The 21,165-nt window shown below is 40.7% G+C and overlaps 1 protein-coding gene across 1 annotated transcript in view; it reads right to left on the bottom strand.

Moving 5' to 3' along the window:
• Window positions 1-21,165, bottom strand: part of camkva (CaM kinase-like vesicle-associated a) — a 174,971-nt gene that overhangs the window by 17,836 nt on the left and 135,970 nt on the right. Inside the window, exons 5-7 of the mRNA XM_069936246.1 lie at window positions 21,001-21,139; window positions 8,050-8,170; window positions 3,206-3,281 (exon numbers count right to left, since the gene is read on the bottom strand). Coding sequence (XP_069792347.1) covers window positions 3,206-3,281; window positions 8,050-8,170; window positions 21,001-21,139 — 336 coding nt within the window. The remainder of the gene's footprint in view (window positions 1-3,205; window positions 3,282-8,049; window positions 8,171-21,000; window positions 21,140-21,165) is intronic.

Below are 21,165 nucleotides of genomic sequence, written 5' to 3'. Positions count from 1 at the left end.
AACACAATTAAAAAATATATATATTTGGGATGGCCACTGCAACTATGTGCAATGCCATTTTTTAAATCAAACATTTATTGGTCAATTATTGTATTCTACTTTCCCTTTCCTTACCTACACATGAGATCTTTGCTGAATTCCCATTTTTTCCCCAGTCCTAATACATTGCTTTTTTCAACAATATTACGTCTTTCCCTTTGATCTAATATTATCAGCAAGTTTACAGAGAAACCCTTACTAATAATAATATACTGTACCAATAAAGATAAACATATGTATTTATTTATTTTCTTCGATTTTATTTATTTTTTGCCGGTTGCTTGAGGATTCTGGATGCTTGAATTCTGGATTATAAGGGGTTTACTGTATCTTGAGCTGTTTAATTTTCAGCCTCAAGTTTCTTTTGGAGCTATATCTCTGTCATGATTGTACACATTCATAACAATTTGTTGAATCATTTTTACTTTGCTAAAAGAGCCACCAAATTTTTTTAACCATTTTTCCTTATCCTGATTCGAACTGGTGTATGCTCAGTCCCCTTCTGACTTTAGATATCAGTACTTATTTTGCTACTTTACGCACCATCAATGACGCCAAAAGACTGAAGTTAAACTAATCAATAGGCTTGTAGCGGATTGCGGCCCACACCTTGGGCCGAACGGGAAATGGCTGTCAAATGCGGCGACTGGCAATGCATTGTGTGGGCTGAATCGCTCATTTCCATAGGCCATCGGCAGAGCGGTGAAACTGGCCAATCACTGCCGGTGGATCATAGGGGGCCCAATCGGGGCCCGGGCATCCGAGGTAACCAATCGGCAGCCGGCCTGCTCAAACCAAGCCCCGGTGGTGACGCAGCTGAGCTGACTATAAAACTCAGTGTCGAATACACTCAACTGGTGTGTGTGTGTGTGTGTGTGTGTGTGTGTGTGGGGGTGGGTGGGGTGGGTGGGTGGGTGGGTCTTTCTTCTCCTTTGGATTCGAGCTACAGCCTTAGGGCTATAACCAAGTGCTATAACCTAGCTGCAGCTGTAGGGACCTTGCTACAGGCTTTTATTTGCTATAGAACAAAGGCCCATCCATGCTGTTCGACTGTCCTGCACTGGAGAGGGGGCTGTGGAATAGTCACCTTTATTCAGGAGCCTATGGGAGGAGCCACAGGTACAGTCGACCAATGGGCGAACCCAGACAGATAAATATATACATACATTCAGTGGTTTACCACAGTTTTCTGAACTATTGCCTAATCCTTTCTCTTTATTTTTCTACATTTCACATCATCAGAATTCTCCACCCACAACTACCTGGTTTAAAATGTTACCCACAGCCATACTCTTTCCCTGGGAACTCTTTTCCCAAAACTCTTAACACCCCCCCATCTGCTAGCCCATTCCATCTTCAACACCCTCTATTATGATGTGTTGGGTTAAAACTTTCTGCCTAGTTTTCCAAATGACATAGTAGGAAGCCATTTTGGCCTTTGAGTCAATAGCCTGCCTACTCAACAATGCAATTTCCCCACCAATATTTCTCACATCCCTCCCCCCTCCCCCACCATTTCCAACAATTCTACCATCTACCAATACTGGGGACAATTTACACTGGCCAATTAACCTCGCCACCCACATAGATGCGGAAGCAAACTGAAGCACCTATCAGTTTCCCCAGTCAGAGGGGAAATGTTCAAACTCTGCACGGACAGCTCCTGCGGTTGGAATGAAGCTGGATCTTTGGAACCTGTGCCACTGCGCTACTTTTGGAAGTTCTCTTTGTTTGATCTGTCAAATTGAACTTCGAACAGGACAGCAAAGGAACACACACTTTGGTCCAGAATGTTTGTTCCTGCCATGATGCCAATCTAAAATAATCCCATTTGCCCGCTCATGCACTCCTCCATTTCCCTCCTGTCTAAATGCCTCTCAGACATTGTTATTGTATAAGCTTCTGTTATGTCCCTTTTGCAGTACATTCCAGGCTGTGTAAAATCTGTGTAAAAAAACAACTTGCTCATAAATCTCCTTTAAACTTCTCACCTTAAACCTCTGCCTTAAGTATTTGATATTTCCACCCTGGAGGGAAAAAAGTCTCATACCACTTTGTCGAATCTGCTGATCAATTTATACACTTCCACCAGGTCACTCCTCATCCTCCGATGTTCCAGACAAAAAAAACAATGCAAGTTGGCCTAACATCTGCTCACTGCTCTTACACTCCAGCCAAGGCAACACACTGGTGAACCTGGCCAAGGCCTCCACATACTTCCATAGCATGCTGACCTGAACTGCGCATAAGGATCCAAATGTGGCCTACTTCAGTTTTTATACAGATACAACATCAAATATATATTGCTTTTGGGTTTTTTTAAAAGGTCTGTTTGTTTGTCTGTACTCCATGCTATCAATATGGAGCACTCTAGAAATGTGCAAGGAGGTTCAGTAGGGGTAACATTTGATGCTGAATGTCATGACCACATTGAATTTAACCTTTAAGGTCATATGAAGTTCAAAAATGTTTTTTTGACCAGCTTGCACTAACACGCATTACTGTTTATTGTACAAGTTTTTACTAGCACTAACTTGCATTAACATTTACGATAATTGTGGTAACATTCAATGTTTAATGTCATAACCGCATTGAATTTAACCTGTCAGGTCATATGCAAGTTCAAAAAAAAATTGAACTTGCATCAGGGACACCTCAATGAATTACAGTGCTGTGCATAAATGTACATTCAGAATAAAAACAAGTGGCCAAACCTCTTCAATCTGGTCCTAAAAAAGTGAAGAAACATTGGCAGAAGCGCTTCACAAGCCCGTAGAGTTCGACAAAGGAGAAAGCAAGAGACAACAGAGGAACATCAGTTTCGCCTCACTGTTGATGCTTCCAGGCATGCAAGAAGCAGGCAGTGGGAAACAGAAAAATATATTTATGCAGAATTACCATGTTTGGGTATTTTTTTTCAACCATGTAGTCAACAAAAGAGTGGGTTTTTTTATACCCAGGCAACGCTGGGTATCCTGCGAATATACTATATTTAAAATAAGGTGGAACCAATGGGTGGGAATGTTGGGAGACAAAATCAGAATGAGAATTGGTATTTCAGTATAACTATTTTCTCACAAATTTTATATGCCGCAATATTAAAAGAAGACAAAATAACTTTCTCAATCCCTCTCTTAATCGTGAGCCTAAATGATTTAGTACGTACAGTATGTACATTATCACTCCGATAGCCCAGCAGTCAACTGGCCGTCCATATTTCTGCCGTCCAACGACCTCTGGAGCTGAAAATAGAGACAAAACAGGCAATCATCCAACTCTCAGCTATTTGGAATAAAGTATCCTCTCATTTGGATGTGTTCAGGAGCCTTTACTTAACAAAGCACTCTCCAGGAGTTGTGACCTTTGATGCAGCAAGTTGATAAAAGAATTAAGGGATCAACATTATGAATGGTTTTCTGGATGGAGTACATAGATAGGTTTGTATGGGGTAAGCGTAGAGAAGCCATTTCCATTAGCAGAAGGTTCAAGAACTAGGAGTTGCAAGCTTTAAGGTTTAGATTTAGACAGAGTGTACTAAATGTTAATTTTTTTAAAAATTTAGACATGCAGCACAGGAACAGGCCATTTCAGCCCACAAGCCCTTACCACCCAATTTATACCCAATTAACCTACACCCTCGCTACGTTTCGAACAGTGGGAGTAAACTGGAGCCCCTGGGGTAAACCCACGCAGACATGGAGAGAATGCACATACTCCTCACAGACAGCATGGGATTCGAACCCGGTCCCGATCGGTGGCGCTGTAAACGTGCTGCCCTAGTGGAAGAAAGTGACGATGATCTGGAAGTCACTGCCTGTGGTGAAAAGAGAATCAATTTGGACTTTCAAAAGGGCAGTGGAAAGGAGATTGAGAGGATCATGGGGAAAGAGGTAGGCAGCAGAACTGATAAGCTTGTTCACGACAAGGCAACCTTGTCTCAAAATAGGCACCTATTCCATAAAATTCTGTTCCTATAGTTAATGTTCCCAAGTTCTGCAAATGGCCACTAAAAGGTTTTTGTTCTAACAGCAAAAAAAACCTAAAGCAAGGATAAAAATATTTAAACCATCACACCAGCTGTGACAAATGACATGATTCACCAGCACAGTTAATGTGTTGTTTCTGTGCACACAGGCACTAGATGGAAAGTAATTTGCAAGACGGAGGGGAGAAAGCGGGAGAATGGTGCTGACAGGATTGCTCTACTCAGAGACAGCGCCAACTCAATGGGCCAATCGGCCTCCTTCCGTGCTGTAACGATTCCAGGATTTTACAATTCTCAAAAAGGGAGGAATCGTCTTGAGGGGGTGGGGGTGGGGGGAAGGGGTAGCAGAGTTGGCATCCAGAAGATGGGCAGAAGAACCAGGAATGACACAGCTGAATTGGCGTCAATTGGTGAAAATCATGTCCTGATAGGATGGTAGAAGCAGATTCGATAGCAACTCTTGAAGAGAAAATGGTTACCTAGACATCTTTGAAAATATGTGTGGGGCTTTATCATTGTCTAGCTCTTTCAAAGGGGTGGCATGATGCGTCCACTTACAATGTTTATTTATTTATTTGCCACTGTCACTTTGAATGAGCAGTGAAGCCTGGAACAGAAAAGAAGGAGGGAAAAAAAGGAAAGGCAGTGGCTCCTGTAATGGCAGTCCAGCTGCTGGTGCAGCCCCGCGGAGAGAGAAGACATCGCATTCCTCTGCAGGGTTCTACCATCCAGACCAACTGGTGATAGTTCCCTGCAGGCTTTAAACAGCCTGTTAAAGGAGCCAATGGTGGTTAATTTTAAAACCCTGAGACCGCAGGGTCTGGGCCCAGGGTGGCAGCGCCTGTGCTTGGAAAATGGTTCCAGACTTCAGGAAAGCAGAGGACTGGGGCAGGGCACCAGAAAACAGGAGACTCCCCACCCCCCACCCCATTTAAGAAGAATAAGCGGAGGAGAAAACCCTATGGGATGGTGACCACAGCAGCGGTCTACTAAGGGGCACTGAGGCTGAAGAACAGACAGGTGACTTTTGGTGACTTCAGGCGAGGATCCCACAGCTGCTGGCGATTGCGGTCAAAGGACTCACACCAGACTGTGAGGAGTTTGTATGTTCTCCCTCTGTCTGCATGGGTTTCCCCCAGGGGCTCCAGTTTCCTCCAACGTACAGGGAGTTGTAGATTAATTGGGTGTAATTGGACGGCATGGGCTCACGGGCTGAAATGGCCTGTTCCTGTGCTGTATGTTTAAAAGTTTATTTATTTATGAAGGGGTACCAGGCAATTTCTTTCTGATGGCCAAACTGTGCTGCTTAAGGCAGACTAAAGGAAATTTTGTGTAATATTACAATTTTATGTTTCATTACATGACAATAAAAGAATCTGGAATCTTGAAGGAAATCATGGCAGGTGGGGAGGGTTGTGAGCATAAAGAGTGGTCGAGGGAAGCTTGCAATGGGTAAGAGATTGAGGAGAGCAGGGATTAAGGATGAGAGATTTGAGATCACGGGAAGGAGACTGATGGATATCAAGTCAAAAGTCAGTGTGGCAACACTTCTGATTCTATGACATTATGAAAGGTAGTTATTAAAATGATAGCTCTACATTTTTCTCCACAGATATTGCCTGACCTTTTGAGTATTTCCAACATTTTCTGCAAATGCAGTCTCATCCTTTGGTATTCCTGATTTAATTAATCAGGAGGGAATTAATGGCTACGCAAAGACCATTACATGCGATTTCGTATTACTGCACATCATCATTCTGGAGCACAGTGGGTGACAATTAACCCCTCAATGCAGCTGCAAATCAGAGTCGATGCACAGAATGTAGATCTTTCCCAGAAATATCCTTTGATGTAATTGAGGATCTAGGCTGACTCTTCAGAAGGCTGTGGAATTGGATAGAGATCTTACCACTAGACTCAAGGAGTTGGGGAGAAATTCAACATGTAAACAAAGCCATTTGGTTCAACAAGTATTTCCTGACCATCAACCAACTACCCATTTACCCTCAGCTAACATTATGGGCGGCACGGTTAGCAGAGCGATTAGCGCAATGCTGTTACAGCGCCAGCAACCAGGGCTCGAATCCGGCGCTGTCTGCAAGGAGTTCGTGCGTTCTCCCTGCATCTGCGTAGGTTTCCTTTAGGTGCTCTGGTTTCCTCCCACCGTTCAAAATGTAATGTTGTTGGAGGTCAATTGGGTGTAATTGGGGCAGCACAGGCTTATGGGCCAAAAGGGTTTGTTACCGTGCTGTATATCTTAAAAAAAATTCATGTTCTTAATCACCCCTCATTCTCTTTAATGCCTCCAGGCACTATCACTTTTTGAGGTGTTAAAGGCTACTTACAGTGGCTAGTTAACCTGCCAACCAGCATATGGTTAGCACTTGGAAGAAATCTACACTACAGCATAGAAACGGGCTCTTCAGCCCACCTTGTCTGTGCTGAACTATTATTCTTCCTAGTCCCATTGACCTGCACCCAGACCTCTCCCATCCAAATTTTTCGCCAATGTCAAAATTGCCCACATTCGTTACTTCAGCTGGCAGCTTGTTCCACACTCCCACCACTCTTGGAGTGAAGAGGTGTGCCTGAAAGTTCCCTTTAAACATTTTCCCTTTCACCCTTAACCCATGTCCTTGAGTTCTCTCTCCATCATAGGGAGAACATTCAAACAGCAGACAGACAACACCCAAGGTGAGGGTTGAATGCAGGTCTCTGTCAATGGTGTGGCAGCAGCCCTACATCTCAGGCTGATGAGAAAGATTCCATGGAATTGTTTAAAGAGCAGGAGAATGACTACTGGTCCTGGTCAGTGCATCCCTCAACCAACATCACTATCTGGTTATAATCTCACTATTGGCTAGGTGTTATTATTGATATTAGCTGTACGGGAGAAGCCAGAGAGTAGTGGTGGATAATTGCTTTTCAGACTGGAGACCTGTGACTAGTGGTGTGCCTCAAGGATCGGTGCTGGGACCAATGTTGACTTTCCTTTAGATCAATGATCTGGATGAAAAAATGGCAAATTAGATCAGCAAGTTTGCAGATGACACGAAGATTGGAGGCAGTGTCAACAGTGAGGAAGGTTTTCAAAGTTTACAAAACTGGAAAATTAGGCTGAAAAATGGCAGATGGAATTTAATGCAGGCAAGTGTGAGGTGTTGCATTTTGAAAGGACAAACCAAGGTAGGACATACACGGACAATGGTAGGGCACTGAGAAGTGCGGTAGCACGGTGGGTTCCGGGAATACAGATACATCATTCCCTTGGGTTGTAAAGAGAGCTTTTGGCATATTGCCTTTCATAAATCAAAGTACTGAGTACAGGACTGGGGACGATATGATAAAGTTGTACAAGACATTGATGAGGCCAAATTTGGAGTATTGTGCAGTTTTGGTCACCTAACTACAGGAAAGATATCAATAAGATTGAAAGAATACAGAGAACATTTACTAGGATGTTGCCAAGACTTCAGGAACTGAGTTACAGGAAAGGTTGAACAGGTTTGGACTTGATTCCCTGGAACGTAGAAGAATGAGGGGAGATTTAGTAGAGGTATTTAAAATTATGAGGAGTATGGACAGAGAAAATATAGGTAGTTCCAGTGAGGGTAGATGAGACACAAACCAGAGGACATGGATTAAGGTTGAAAGGGGAAAAATTTAGTGGAAACTTCTTCACACAGTGAGAAGTGGTGGTGTGGAACGAGCTGCCAGCTGAGCTGGTGAATGGAGGATCAATTTTAATATTTAAGAAGAATTTGGAAAGGTACATTGATGGGAGGGTATGGAGGGCTATGGAGTGGATGCAGGTCAGTGGTATTAGGCAGAATTATAGTTTGGTTGAAAGGCCCGTTTTCAGTGCTGTAATGTTCTATCATTCTATGGTAAGTAAGCACACATTAAAAATTATTTAAATGATTCTAAGATGCTTTAAAAAGTCTTGAATTTGACATGAACGGTGTCGCATATATGTAGTTCTCTTTTATTTAAAATCTGACACACCTTTATCTGTCGGGTCTCACCTAGATACTCAGGTGTACCACAAGGTTCCTTGATCAGTCCATTCTCCAACTTTGCCAGGTGAAAATCACTGATTACGATCTTGGAAATTTTTAGGCGATTGAAGTAAACCAAGTTCTCCAGCTGAAAGAAGCAGAGGGAGAGAGTACAAGTTAAGATCTGACAGTGGGAAAGCACAATTATGATGAGTCTTCACTGGATGTCAAGCACATCAGCTGCTTCTCGTCAACAAAGGGTGAAAACACCACATAACAACATGGTAATGGCTTAGCAATCTTCTACAGGAGCTCTATTGGGAGCGTCCTGGCTGGCAGCATCACAGTGTAGTATGGTCGCTGCAGAGAAATGGATCAGAGGTCAATCCACAGTCACGTCAATTTATTGTCATCTGATTACAACCTGACAAAACAGTGTTCTCTGGTCCTCGGTGCAAAACATGCAAACACACAACCAGGCATGACACACATACAGACAAATAATACATATGCAGGACAAGTATTTAATCTATAAAAATAATAAATAAATTTTGTTTCGTACACATGAGGGTCTCAGATGGTTAGTGTAGGCAGTTCCTTTGGTCGTTCAGCATTCTGGATCCACAGGATCATAAGAGTGGATCAGAGGAATTGGGTCAGCATGTGATATCTCCAGCACAGATTCATCCTCAGCATGAATTGTTAAACACAGGTTTCATGTCTTTTTTGCTCACCCTTTACAGTCCAGTCATTAGATTTGCCTTAGTGTGTGTACGTGCCACTAAATATCATTTACGTTTCTCCAGCATCTTGTACATTAGAAAGGTGAAGAGTCCCAGTGAGGACGTATTAAACCAGTGGTTTTCAAAACTTTTTTATTTCCACTCACATACCACCTTAAGTTATCCCTATGCCATTGGCGCTCTGTGATTAATCAGGGATTCATCTCCAGACACTCGAAGCATTTCATCATGGTGGAGGTCAGTGCCACAGGGAGGTAGTCATTGAGGCCTGTTATTGACGCCCTCTCGAGTACCAGGATGATGGTGGCTGTCTTGAACCCTGTAGAAGTGATGGTCTGCTGCAATGATGTCCATGAAAACCTCCGTCAATTGGTCTGTGCAGTCCTTCAGTACCTGACCAGGTCTGTTGTCTGGTCCCACCACTTTGAGTAGGCTCACCTTAGAAAGGGTTCTTCTCATCTGGAGGCAGCTATGCAGGGGGCCTGTTCAGGGGGACACAGAGCTTTCTTTGGCATCATCTTGTTCTTCTCATCAAAGGCGTTCAGTTGTCCAGAAGGGAGATGTCATCATCTATAATTTGCAAGGTTGTCTTGTGATCCATATCAGACATGCAGACAAACAATACATTGGTAGGACAAGTTTTTCATCTATAGAAATAAATAAATACATATTGTTTTGTACAAAGGAAAGTCTTGGCTGGTTAGGGTGAGCAGTTCCTTTGGTCGTTCAGCATTCTCACTGCCCGTGGGAGGAACCCGTTCCTCAGCCTGGTGGTGCTGGCTTTGATACTCCTGCATCTCTTCCCCAATGGGAGCAGCTGAAAGACATAGTGTGCAGGGTGGAAGGGATCCTCAGTGATTTTGCGCACCCCTTTCAGACAACGATCCCAGTAGATCAAGTTGATGGGTGGGAGGGAGACTCCAGTGATCCTCTCTGCCACCCTTATGGTTTTAACAGAAAGACCACAGTCTATCTGTGTCAGTAGCAGAACGTCGAGCACTGGCCCACCTCAGGACTGAACAAACAAAGGAACTGCTCACATTAACCATCTGGGACTGTCATATTCATGAAACAATATTTATTTATTTGTACATTTGAATACTTGTCCTGTCTAGAAATTGCTTGTCTGCACGTACATTTATATCTGGTTGTGTGTCTGCGTGATTTGCATGGTGGACTGGAGAATGCTGCATCGTCGTGTTGTACTTGTGCAATCTTTTTTGTTAAAACTTTATTTAAAGATTTTATCACATGAATAAAACAAAAAAATTACATTTAAAGAAAAATAAAAATAAAGTAATTATTACAACACAGCATTAATGACCTAACTTAAATCAGTCTAACCCCCCCCCCCCATATATACGGCCACTAAAAAAAATCTATATATATAAAAAAAACCACCCTTCCCCCCCCAAAATAAAGAGTGAAGAATTAATCAAGTTAATAATATTATATATATAAAAAAACTCACAAACAAAAAAAAATAACAAGCAAAAATACTAATAAAAAAGTTATCAAATCTAAAATATCACACATAAAACATATTTAAGTCAAACTTAATTGCATGTACTTAACAAATGGAGTCCACTTCAGCTTATAAAAAGACATCTTATCTTGAATTGAAAAAGATATCTTTTCCATAATTAAACAAGACTTCATCTCTAAATACCACCTATCTAAGGTTAATATATTTCTGTCTTTCCAAGTAAGCACTATACATTTCTTGGCCACCGCTAAGGCTAAATAGATAAAAGAAATCTGATAATCATTTAAGCCTAAGTCAATTAATGCTTGCATATTCCCTAATAAAAATATATCAGGATCTAATACAACATAAATATATTATAAACTATTAAATATAGATTGAATATCTTTCCAAAACTGTTGTAATCGATCACAAAACCAAACAGTATGTAAAAAAGTATTGGCCGTGTGATCACAATGAAAACAACAATCTGACTTACTAAGACCAAATTTTTTTAATTTCTCTGGTGTTAAATATAATTGATGTATAAAATTATAATTAATCATCGCTAATCTAGCATTGATCAATTTCCGAATACTATTCTGACAAATTTCCATCCAGGCTTCTTCAGCTATTATAGAACCTAAATCTTTTTCCCATTTCAACTTATCTTTATCCCAATCTGTCTTGCTTTCATTCTCTTGTAAAATACAATACAAATCAGATATATACCCCTTTTTTGGTATGGAAAGTACATATTTCTCAAAACTAGTTTCAGGCAATAAAATCATATGTCGGCCACATATCTGTTTTACAAATGATCTTAAATGATAATACACAAATACAGAATTTCCACTAATACCAAATTTCCTTTGTAATTCCTCAAAAGAACAAAAACATCCTTCAAAAAAAGAACCTGATAAATTTTTTATTCCTTTCCTTTCCCATTGTTTCAAAGTGATATTGGAGACTGTAAAAGGAACAAGTTGATTATTATATAATGGCAATCGCCCAGACCATTTATTTTTAAGCCCCAATTTATTAAGTTTACTTGTCCATAAATTCAATAAATGTTTCAATATTGGTACATCATAAGTTCGTAATAAATTTTTATTCCATCGAAACAAAAACTCATGTGGAAATTTTTCTAAAATAACTGCCATTTCTATCTTTGCCCAACTAGGTGGATCCTCCATATTCATTAATGCACTAAGAAATTTAAATTGAGCTGCCTCATAATAATGTTGAAAATTCGGTAATCTCAAACCTCCAAATTGAAAATCCCACATCAACTTTCTCATTGCTACCCTCGGAAATTTTCCTTTCCATAAGAAGTCTCTAGCTGCTTTATATAAATCCTTTAAAAAAACTTATTTTTTTAAATAAGGAATTGATTGAAACAAATATTGTATCGAAGGAAAAAATATTCATTTTTATAGTATTAATCCTCCCCAATAAACCTAAAGGTAAATCCTTCCACCTAATCAAGTCTAATTTAATCCTTTTTATTAAAGGAAGGTAATTAATTGAATATAAATCTTGAAATTCTGTATTAACATTAATTCCTAAATATTTAATTTGTTTAGTCCACTTCAAATTTATAATATTTTTATATATTGAATAATCATCTTTACAAATTGACAAAATTTCACTTTTAGCCCAATTTACCTTATAACCAGATAATTGACCATAATTTTCTAAAGATTCTTGAATTGCTGGTGAAGAAATACCCGGATCCACCAAATATAATAAGACATCATCAGCAAATAAATTAATCTCATATTCCTCATTCAAAACTCTCATACCCTTAACATTTTCATTTTGACGTATTAATTGTGCCAAAGGTTCAATAACTATGGCAAATAAAGCAGGTGACAATGGATATCCTTGTCTAGTAGACCTTGTTAAATCAAAAGATTCTGAAATCTGCCCATTGGTAGCAACTCTAACCTTCGGACTATTATATAAAGCCTTTATCAATCCAATAAACGAGGAACCAAAATAAAATTTCTCAAGTACTTTAAATAAAAACTTCCATTCCACTCTATCAAAAGCCTTTTCTGCATTCAACGAAACCACTATTGGATAATTCATTTGAGTTTTATAAAACTCTATAGAAAACCCATCTTTCCATTTGGCATATCTCTTATCGCCATTTCAATTTCATTTTCTGTAAAAGATTTATCCAACTTTTGTCTATCTTCTTGAATCAGTTGTGGCAATTTAATATTTTTCAAAAAAGAATCTATTGCATCTTCAGTTACATCTTTACATTCAGAAGTATATAATTTTTTATAAAAATTACAAAATTCCTCATTAATTTCTTTTGTCTAAAAGTAATACCCGATTTCTTTCTAATTGCTGGTATAATCCTAGATAATTGTTCCTTTTATAACTGCCATGAGAAAACTTTATGAGCTTTCTCACCCCATTCATAAAACTTATGTTTAGTTCGATTCATTAAACATTCAAACCGATATGTTTGTAATTCATTATATTTAAATTTTAAATTAGTTAACTGATTCTTTTGCATTTCGGTAGCATTTTTTTGAAATTCTTTTTCAGTAACAGTTATCTTTTTCTCTAAATCTTCAATCTCTCTGATTCTCTCTTTCTTTACTTTAGAAGCATAACTAATAATTTGACCTCATAAGAAAGCTTTCATTGCATCCCATAAAACAAAATGACTAGAAACAGAATTAATATTATTACTAATAAAAACCTCAATTTGTTTTCTTAAATAACTAATAAATTCTGTTTTTTGTAATAACATAGTATTAAATCTCCATCTTGGAGTTCTCTGAACATCTTGTGAACTCTGATATTCTAATAATAGTAATGAATGGTCTGAAACCAACCTTGCCTTATAATCCACAGATATAACCCTATCCTGCAAATGTGTTGAAATTAAAAAAATAATCTATTCTTGAAGAAGAATTATGGCGTGAAGAATAAAAAGAAAAATCTTTCTCTGTAGGATTAAATCTTCGCCAAATATCAACTAAATTCAAATCTGTCATCATGTTAGTCACTTGTACTGCCATTTTAGATTTCTTAATTGCTCTTGGATACTTGTCCAATAAAGGCTCCAATACCACATTTAAATCTCCCCCAATCGTCACATTAGAATTTGCTTGTCCAAGTAATAAAGACATATACACAACAAAAGCTGTATCCTCAACATTTGGAGCATAAACATCAAGCAAAGTCCAAGCCTTGTTAAAGATTGTACAATTCAGTTTTAATAATCTTCCACCATTTTTCTCTTCATTCTGTAACTGAAATGGTAGATTCTTGTGCACCAAAATTGCCACTCCTTTTGCCTTTGAATTAAATGAAGAATAAAAAAACTTGTCCAACCCATTCACGTTTAAGTTTCAAATGTTCCTTATCTGTTAAATGAGTTTCCTGCAAAAAAGCCACATCAACTTTTAATTTTTTTAAGTAAGCAAGTACTTTCTTATGCTTAATATGATTATTTAAACCCTGGACATTAAGAGAAGCAAACTTTAATTTAGACGTTTCTTACAAAAACACAACAAGAAAAAAAAGAGAAAAAAAAAAAGAAAAAAAAAACAAGAAAAAAAAGACTCCCTCCCCTTCTTCTTTGGCTTGGCTTCACAGACGAAGATTTATGGAGGGGGTAAAAGTCCACGTCAGCTGCAGGCTCGTTTGTGGCTGACAAGTCCGAAGCGGGACAGGCAGACACGGTTGCAGAGGCTGCAGGGGAAAATTGGTTGGTTGGGGTTGGGTGTTGGGTTTTTCCTCCTTTGCCTTTTGTCAGTGAGGTGGGCTCTGTGGTCTTCTTCAAAGGAGGTTGCTGCCCGCCAAACTGTGAGGCGCCAAGATGCACGGTTTGAGGCGATATCAGCCCACTGGCGGTGGTCAATGTGGCAGGCACCAAGAGATTACTTTAGGCAGTCCTTGTACCTTTTCTTTGGTGCACCTCAGTCACGGTGGCCAATGGAGAGCTCGCCATATAACACGATCTTGGGAAGGCGATGGTCCTCCATTCTGGAGATGTGACCCACCCAGCGCAGCTGGATCTTCAGCAGCGTGGACTCGATGCTGTCGACCTCTGCCATCTCGAGTACTTCGACGTTAGGGATGAAAGCGCTCCAATGGATGTTGAGGATGGAGGGGAGACAACGCTGGTGGAAGCGTTCTAGGAGCCGTAGGTGATGCCGGTAGAGGACCCATGATTCGGAGCCGAACAGGAGCGTGGGTATGACAACGGCTCTGTATACGCTTATCTTTGTGAGGTTTTTCAGTTGGTTGTTTTTCCAGACTCTTTTGTGTAGTCTTCCAAAGGTGCTATTTGCCTTGGTGAGTCTGTTGTCTATCTCATTGTCGATCCTTGCATTTGATGAAATGGTGCAGCCGAGATAGGTAAACTGGTTGACCGTTTTGAGTTTTGTGTGCCCGATGGAGATGTGGGGGGGCTGGTAGTCATGGTGGGGAGCTGGCTGATGGAGGACCTCAGTTTTCTTCAGGCTGACTTCCAGGCCAAACACTTTGGCAGTTTCCGCAAAGCAGGACGTCAAGCGCTGAAGAGCTGGCTCTGAATGGGCAACTAAAGCGGCATCATCTGCAAAGAGTAGTTCACGGACAAGTTTCTCTTGTGTCTTGGTGTGAGCTTGCAGGCGCCTCAGATTGAAGAGACTGCCATCCGTGTGGTACCGGATGTAAACAGCGTCTTCATTGTTGGGGTCTTTCATGGCTTGGTTCAGCATCATGCTGAAGAAGATTGAAAAGAGGGTTGGTGCGAGAACACAGCCTTGCTTCACGCCATTGTTAATGGAGAAGGGTAGAGAGAGCTCATTGCTGTATCTGATCCGACCTTGTTGGTTTTCATGCAGTTGGATAATCATGTTGAGGAACTTTGGGGGACATCCGATGCGCTCTAGTATTTGCCAAAGCCCTTTCCTGCTCACGGTGTCGAAGGCTTTGGTGAGGTCAACAAAGGTGATGTAGAGTCCTTTGTTTTGTCCCCTCTTAAAACTACAATAAAAAAAAGGAAATTATTTAAAAAAAATAAAAAGAAATTTCACTCCTTAATCCAAAAATTAATGAAAAAAAAACAGGTAAGAGGTTACAACTACCTCCTCCTGTCTGAACCGCACAATGCGGTAACTCCCACAAAATATTGGGTGTGAGATAACTCACACATAGCTGACGACTTCTGGAAAATAATGCCCACCCAGTTCCCTCTCCTAACTCCCATTTCACATTAAACTATCATCATTATCTAAATCTTCTCGAAAAAATTTTTTATTTTTTTTTAATCAGCTTTGTCACTCCGACCACCATTGCTTCCATTTCTTCTTGAAATTCGATTCCCATCTTGCGTCTCCACTCTCTTTGGAGACCGTGGAGGACTACATCATTCCTGGAATTGCGTGATTGGTAACAGTTGAGCAAAGTCCATAGCTTCTTTAGGGTTATCAAAAAATTTTGGTTGATATCCATCCTGAAAAATCTTCAATACTGCAGGGTATCTAAATGTTGCTTTATATCCTTTTTTCCATAGCACTTCTTTCACAGGATTAAATTCATGTCGTTGAGACATAACTTCTTGACTCAAATCCGGATAAAAAAAAACACGATTGTTCTGGACCATCAAAGGAGATCTACTTTGTTGCGCATTTCTAATAGCCACACGCAAAATTGTCTCTCTATCATAATAGTTTAAACAACGGACCAGAACAGGTCTTGGATTCTGTCCTGTAAAAGGCTTTCTTCTCAAAGCTCGGTGAGCACGTTCCAGTATTAAACCTTCCGGGAACTTATCTTGTCCTAACACTTGTGGAATCCAATTGGTAAAATATTTTCTTGGATCTGGTCCTTCTATATCTTCTGGCAAACCAATAATTTTTACGTTGTTCCGTCTAGACTGATTCTCCAAATAATCAACCTTTTTCGCTAAATTTTTATTCTGAATTTGTAAAATTTCAATTGTTTTATTTACGTCTTGTATTTGATCTTGTACCTCAACTAGACCTTAGTCACAAACATCAAGTCTTTCATTCGTTTCAAGTTTAAAAGCTCCATAATCAACCATCTGTTGAGTATTAATATCCACCAAGGTATTAAGCTTAGTGTTAACTTAAACTAAAGATTTACCTATCTCTTTTATTGAACAAGATAACTTAAATTCAAGATTCTTGATAAGCATATCAACTGGAATAGATTCAGGCAAAATAGGATCCTGCTGTTTCTGAATAACCAAAGGATCTTCTATTCCTTCCCTTGGTTTAACTGCTTTTCTTGCAGTATGACTACGTGTAGAAACCCCTGACACAACCTCCTCAGCAATATCAGAAGACTGATAGTCAGGGTTATCCTTAACCCATATTACATCAAGAGCCTTCATTACATCAAGATCTATTGAAGTCTTTATAACTGGTGGTGCATTTCGCAGCGCCACCGCTATATCAATCGGCGGACGTCTCTTTAAAGTCAGGTCTTCAGCTGGCGGCGTCCCAGCTGTTCCAACTGTCAAAGGTTCAGTGACAGCACTCATAGCGGGCGTTGATTGAAATACACGTGCCTGGCTAGCCCTTTGTTCCAAAGGCTGCCGGGCGCCATCTTTAAAGAGCCCTACCGGTAAAGAGCGGGGCTCCGTTCCCGAATCCTGCACTTCTCCTCCTGGATCCATTCCACGCTGAGTCCTGGCTTCTTGTAAACAGGTAGACTCAGATAACTTCGGGAAATGTAATTTCTTAGCGATCTGTTGCCGTTTTCTTTTACTTTTTGTCAGCAGTTGTACCATTAGAAACTAGTTCAACACCTCTATCTATTTATAAACTTTTTAGAAGGTTTCAACGGGCACTTATAGACAAAACAATAACAAAGAGTCAGGAGAGGACTGGAAGGCACGTCTATTCCTTATGCCATCTTGCCACGCCCCTGTACTTGTGCAATCTGATGACAATGAACTTGACAACTTATTGGCAACATCACAGAAATGACAGAGATGGACATTTTAAAAAAATACCTGTATGCACTCATCAGAGTGACAAAATCATTGCTGGAATAATAACAATAACTTAAGAACCTTGAGTGAAGTTAATTATTCCTGATGAAAGGCCCAGGCCTCAAGCTGCATGACCTGCTGAGTTTCTCCAGCACTTTTGTGTGCTGTATTTGGAGGGGGTATGCAAGCTTGGGGTTTTGAAAGGGATTGGTAGTTAGTGTAAAACGCGATGGACTGATGTGGCCTCCTCCAAATCTGGAAGACTAGACGCAGACTGCCAGCTTCTTGCAAGCTCAATCTCTTTGTAAAGTCCCAAGAAAGTTGAAAATTGGCCCATTAAAAAAAAATTGCATTTTATAGAGTTAGGATGGAATCTATATTTCACAATTTTAGAACACTTGGTAATGATATTTAAATTTTTCCACCCTCACCGGCCCAAACTGAACCAAAGTCCAATTATCCCTGGCATTTTACAAAATGGCAATTAAAAAAAATAATTTTCCCGTCTCTTTATTCCATCTTTTCGATGCAATCAGCCTGCTTCTCACAGGCTAATTAATAAGATCATGACTGGCCTTCCTTTCACTTTCCCAGATGATTTTCATATCCCTTTATTCCTTTGGAGTCCAAAATCACGTTGACGATTAAGAACTCCAGTGATAATGTCACCATCTAAGCAAAGAAAATGTTAAACTCATAACATCATGAACTGTTCTCCCCATTATTCCCAAAGCTCCCAGATATTTTCTGGGCCTCACTGGCACCTCTATCAATTTATAGGGCGGTACATTAGTGCAACGCCGTTACAGCACCAGCGATAGGGACTGGGGTTCGCATCCTGCGCTCTCTGTAAGGTACATTCTTCTTGTGTTTGTGTGGGTTTTCCACAGGGGGATCCGGTTTCCTTCCGCCCTCAAAAACGAACGGTGTTGGTGGTTAATTGGGTGGCACGAGTTTCAATGTCTGGAATCGTATTCTACCATGTTGTAAATAAATAAACACTGTTATTTTATCTGCACTAAGAGTTATATAAAAATTTACATCTGCCGTGCTTTATTCCAATTTGGTTTCAGCGGCATCATGGTTCAGTGTTAGGTAAACGCAAGTCTAGACGCATCAGCAGAGAAGGAAATTAATGTTCCTTGACAAAGCCTTCCACTGGAACAGTTGTGTAAAGGTGAACAACATCTCCTCCCTCCCAACTATTTGGGGCCTCAAACAGTCCTTCCAAGTGAAGCAAATATGTTGAGGTCATCTACTGCAACCGGTGCTCCAGACGTGGCCTCCTCTACATCAGACTGGGAGATTGCTTCTGCCTGCTACAACAGCAAGGACTGTCCCATGGCCCAATGATTTCAATTTCACACCCTACTGCCACACCGACATGTCTGTCCATGGCCTCATGTACTGCCAAGCTGAGGCCACTTGCACATTGGAGGAACAGCAACTTGTATTCCGTTTTGATGATCAATATCGACTTCCAATTTCCCTTAATGCCTCTCATTGGGCGAATCAGAGGAAATTTCACTGAAATTTAGCAAATTGTTTGAGGGATTTTTCAGGCCAGCAAGGATGCTTCCCTTCAAGGAGAAGTTGAAGTTGGTTTGAGAATGAGGGGTTGGTTATTTGAGACTAAGATGAGGTGAAATTTCTTCACTCTAATGATGATAAACATTTGGAATTTTCTACCCCAGAAAATCTTCCCGTGCATCTGGTGCCCTTGTCCTTCTTGGTGGTAGAAGTAAAATCATTCAGCAGGTCAAACAGTTCACATAACCAACATTTCGGGCTTGAGCCCTTCATCAATCCTGGTGTCTGTAGACTTTATGTGTTTTACTCGTTGAGGTAGAAGTTGTGGCTTGGGAGGACTGCTCATGGAAAGGCTTAACTGAGTAACTGCAGCTCACCTGGTAGATGGCGTACATTGTAACCACTAAACACGTGTTGAGAGAATAAAAGTTTTGGGTGTTGAATGGAGTGCCAATCAAATGTATTGCTTTGTCCTTGATGGTGATGAACTTCTTGAGAGTTGATGGAGTTGGATTCATTCAGGTAAGAGAACAACTTTCCTGCATGTGGCTAACTGGTGCCTTGAGCCAGATCATGGTCTCAGAAGCTGAATAACCTCATTGAGGATGCACAACCAGTGAGCATTTCTGCAGCTGGGCTGGTTGTGTCTCTGGTCAATGGTGACTCCAGGATGTGGGGGACTGGGTAAAGCAATACCATTACATGTCAAGTCCAGGTGGTCACCTTACCTGACACTGTTGTGGCATGAATGCTAACTCCAACATTAGCACCTGCCTGAATGTTGCCCACACTTTGCCTCATGCTGGCGCCCACTGCTTCACTTATGGAGGAATTGCAAGTGAAATTGAATATTGCGCAATCATCTCCTTATCATAATCATATTCTTGCAACAGAAGGATGCAGCAGCTGAATATGATTGGTCCTCAGGACAGTGCCCTGACCTGCTACTACATTAATACCCTAGGACTGAAGACACTGCCTTCTAACAACCTCAGCCTCCTTCCTTTGTACAAGGTACACCTCCAACCACTGGCATCATTCAGTAATGGAGTATGGAAGCAGACCTTTCAGCCCAATTTGTCATGCTGACTGCAAATGTCCCATCCACACTGCTTCCACTTGCTTTCATTTAGCCCAGTGGTTCTCAACCTTTTTCTTTCCACTCACATCCCACTTTCAGTAATCCCTAGGCCATCAGTGCTCTGTGATTAGTAAGGGATTGCTTAAGTGGGATGTGAGTAGAAAGAAAAAGTTTGAAAACCACTGTTTTAATCGTACCTCATTGACTCGTTATGTGCACAGTTTCATAACTCCAAAGGAAATGGGCCAATGACAATTTTTCCTCAGCAAAATATTTCAGTCACAATTGGGTCTGGAGCAGTGATTCTCAACCATCCCTTCCCACCCACGTCCCACCTTAAGCCATCCCTTACTAATCGCAGAGTATCGATGGCCTAGGGATTACTTAAAGTGGGATGTGAGTGAAAAGAAAAAGGTTGAGAACCACTGATTTAGCCCATACCCTTCTGAACCTATCCTATCCATGGAACTGGCAATATACATATTTCAATCGTACCTGCCTCAACAACCTCTTTCTGCGGCCCACCCTTGTGTAAACAAGTTCCCCCTCATGTTCCTGTTAAATTTCTCCTGCCTCATCTTAAACCTACTTCCTCTGTTACCGATACCCCTACTCTGTGCGTTCACCCGATCTATTCCTCTCGTGGCTGTTTTCCCCTTGATGCCCATTGGCATAAGGTTTACCAGAGTCCCATGACTCATGTATTATGATTAAATGCTGCCACAACAATAAAACAATGGCTCTCGTCTAGGCTTGCCTACATACTGCCATATCTTCAGTTCAGAGATCCAGATTTACAATGCAAGAACAGTAATTGGAGCAGGAAGAGGCCATTTGGCCCTTGAACTTTCTCCTATAACATTGTGGTCAATCTACCTGAACAGTGTGAGATCTGCACCATCACCTTACCCTTGATTCCCCCAATACCCCAAAACTGATCCACTGCTATTGTGATTGACCAAATCTCCACAGGGGGAGGGGAGGGTAGGCCTCAAAATTTTTACCATTCATTGAATAAACTTAACAATCTCCTCATTTCAACTTGGCAAGATCTTTAAAGGGACAGTTAACAATGCGGTAAGAGTGTTCTTGAAGGGATTGCCATGGCTGACACCAGAAACAACAATGCAAATCCATTTTGGTTAAGGACTGAGAAACACTGGGTAATTTCATCATCGGTTACCTTCAGATTTCTGTGAACAATCTTGAGGGAGTGCAGGTAGGCAACAGCCTCCAGGACTTGTCTGATTACGTTGCTTGTATCCCGTTCGGAATAGTATCCTTGGTCCAGAATCCAGTCAAAAACCTCCCGCCCTGTGGCGCTGAAAGAAATAATCAGTTAATTGTG

The sequence above is a fragment of the Narcine bancroftii genome, chromosome 5 (genome assembly GCF_036971445.1).
Source record: "Narcine bancroftii isolate sNarBan1 chromosome 5, sNarBan1.hap1, whole genome shotgun sequence".
NCBI lineage: Eukaryota > Metazoa > Chordata > Chondrichthyes > Torpediniformes > Narcinidae > Narcine > Narcine bancroftii.
The sequence above is the reverse complement of the archived record's forward strand: the minus strand, read 5'-3'. Positions and strand labels throughout refer to the sequence as shown.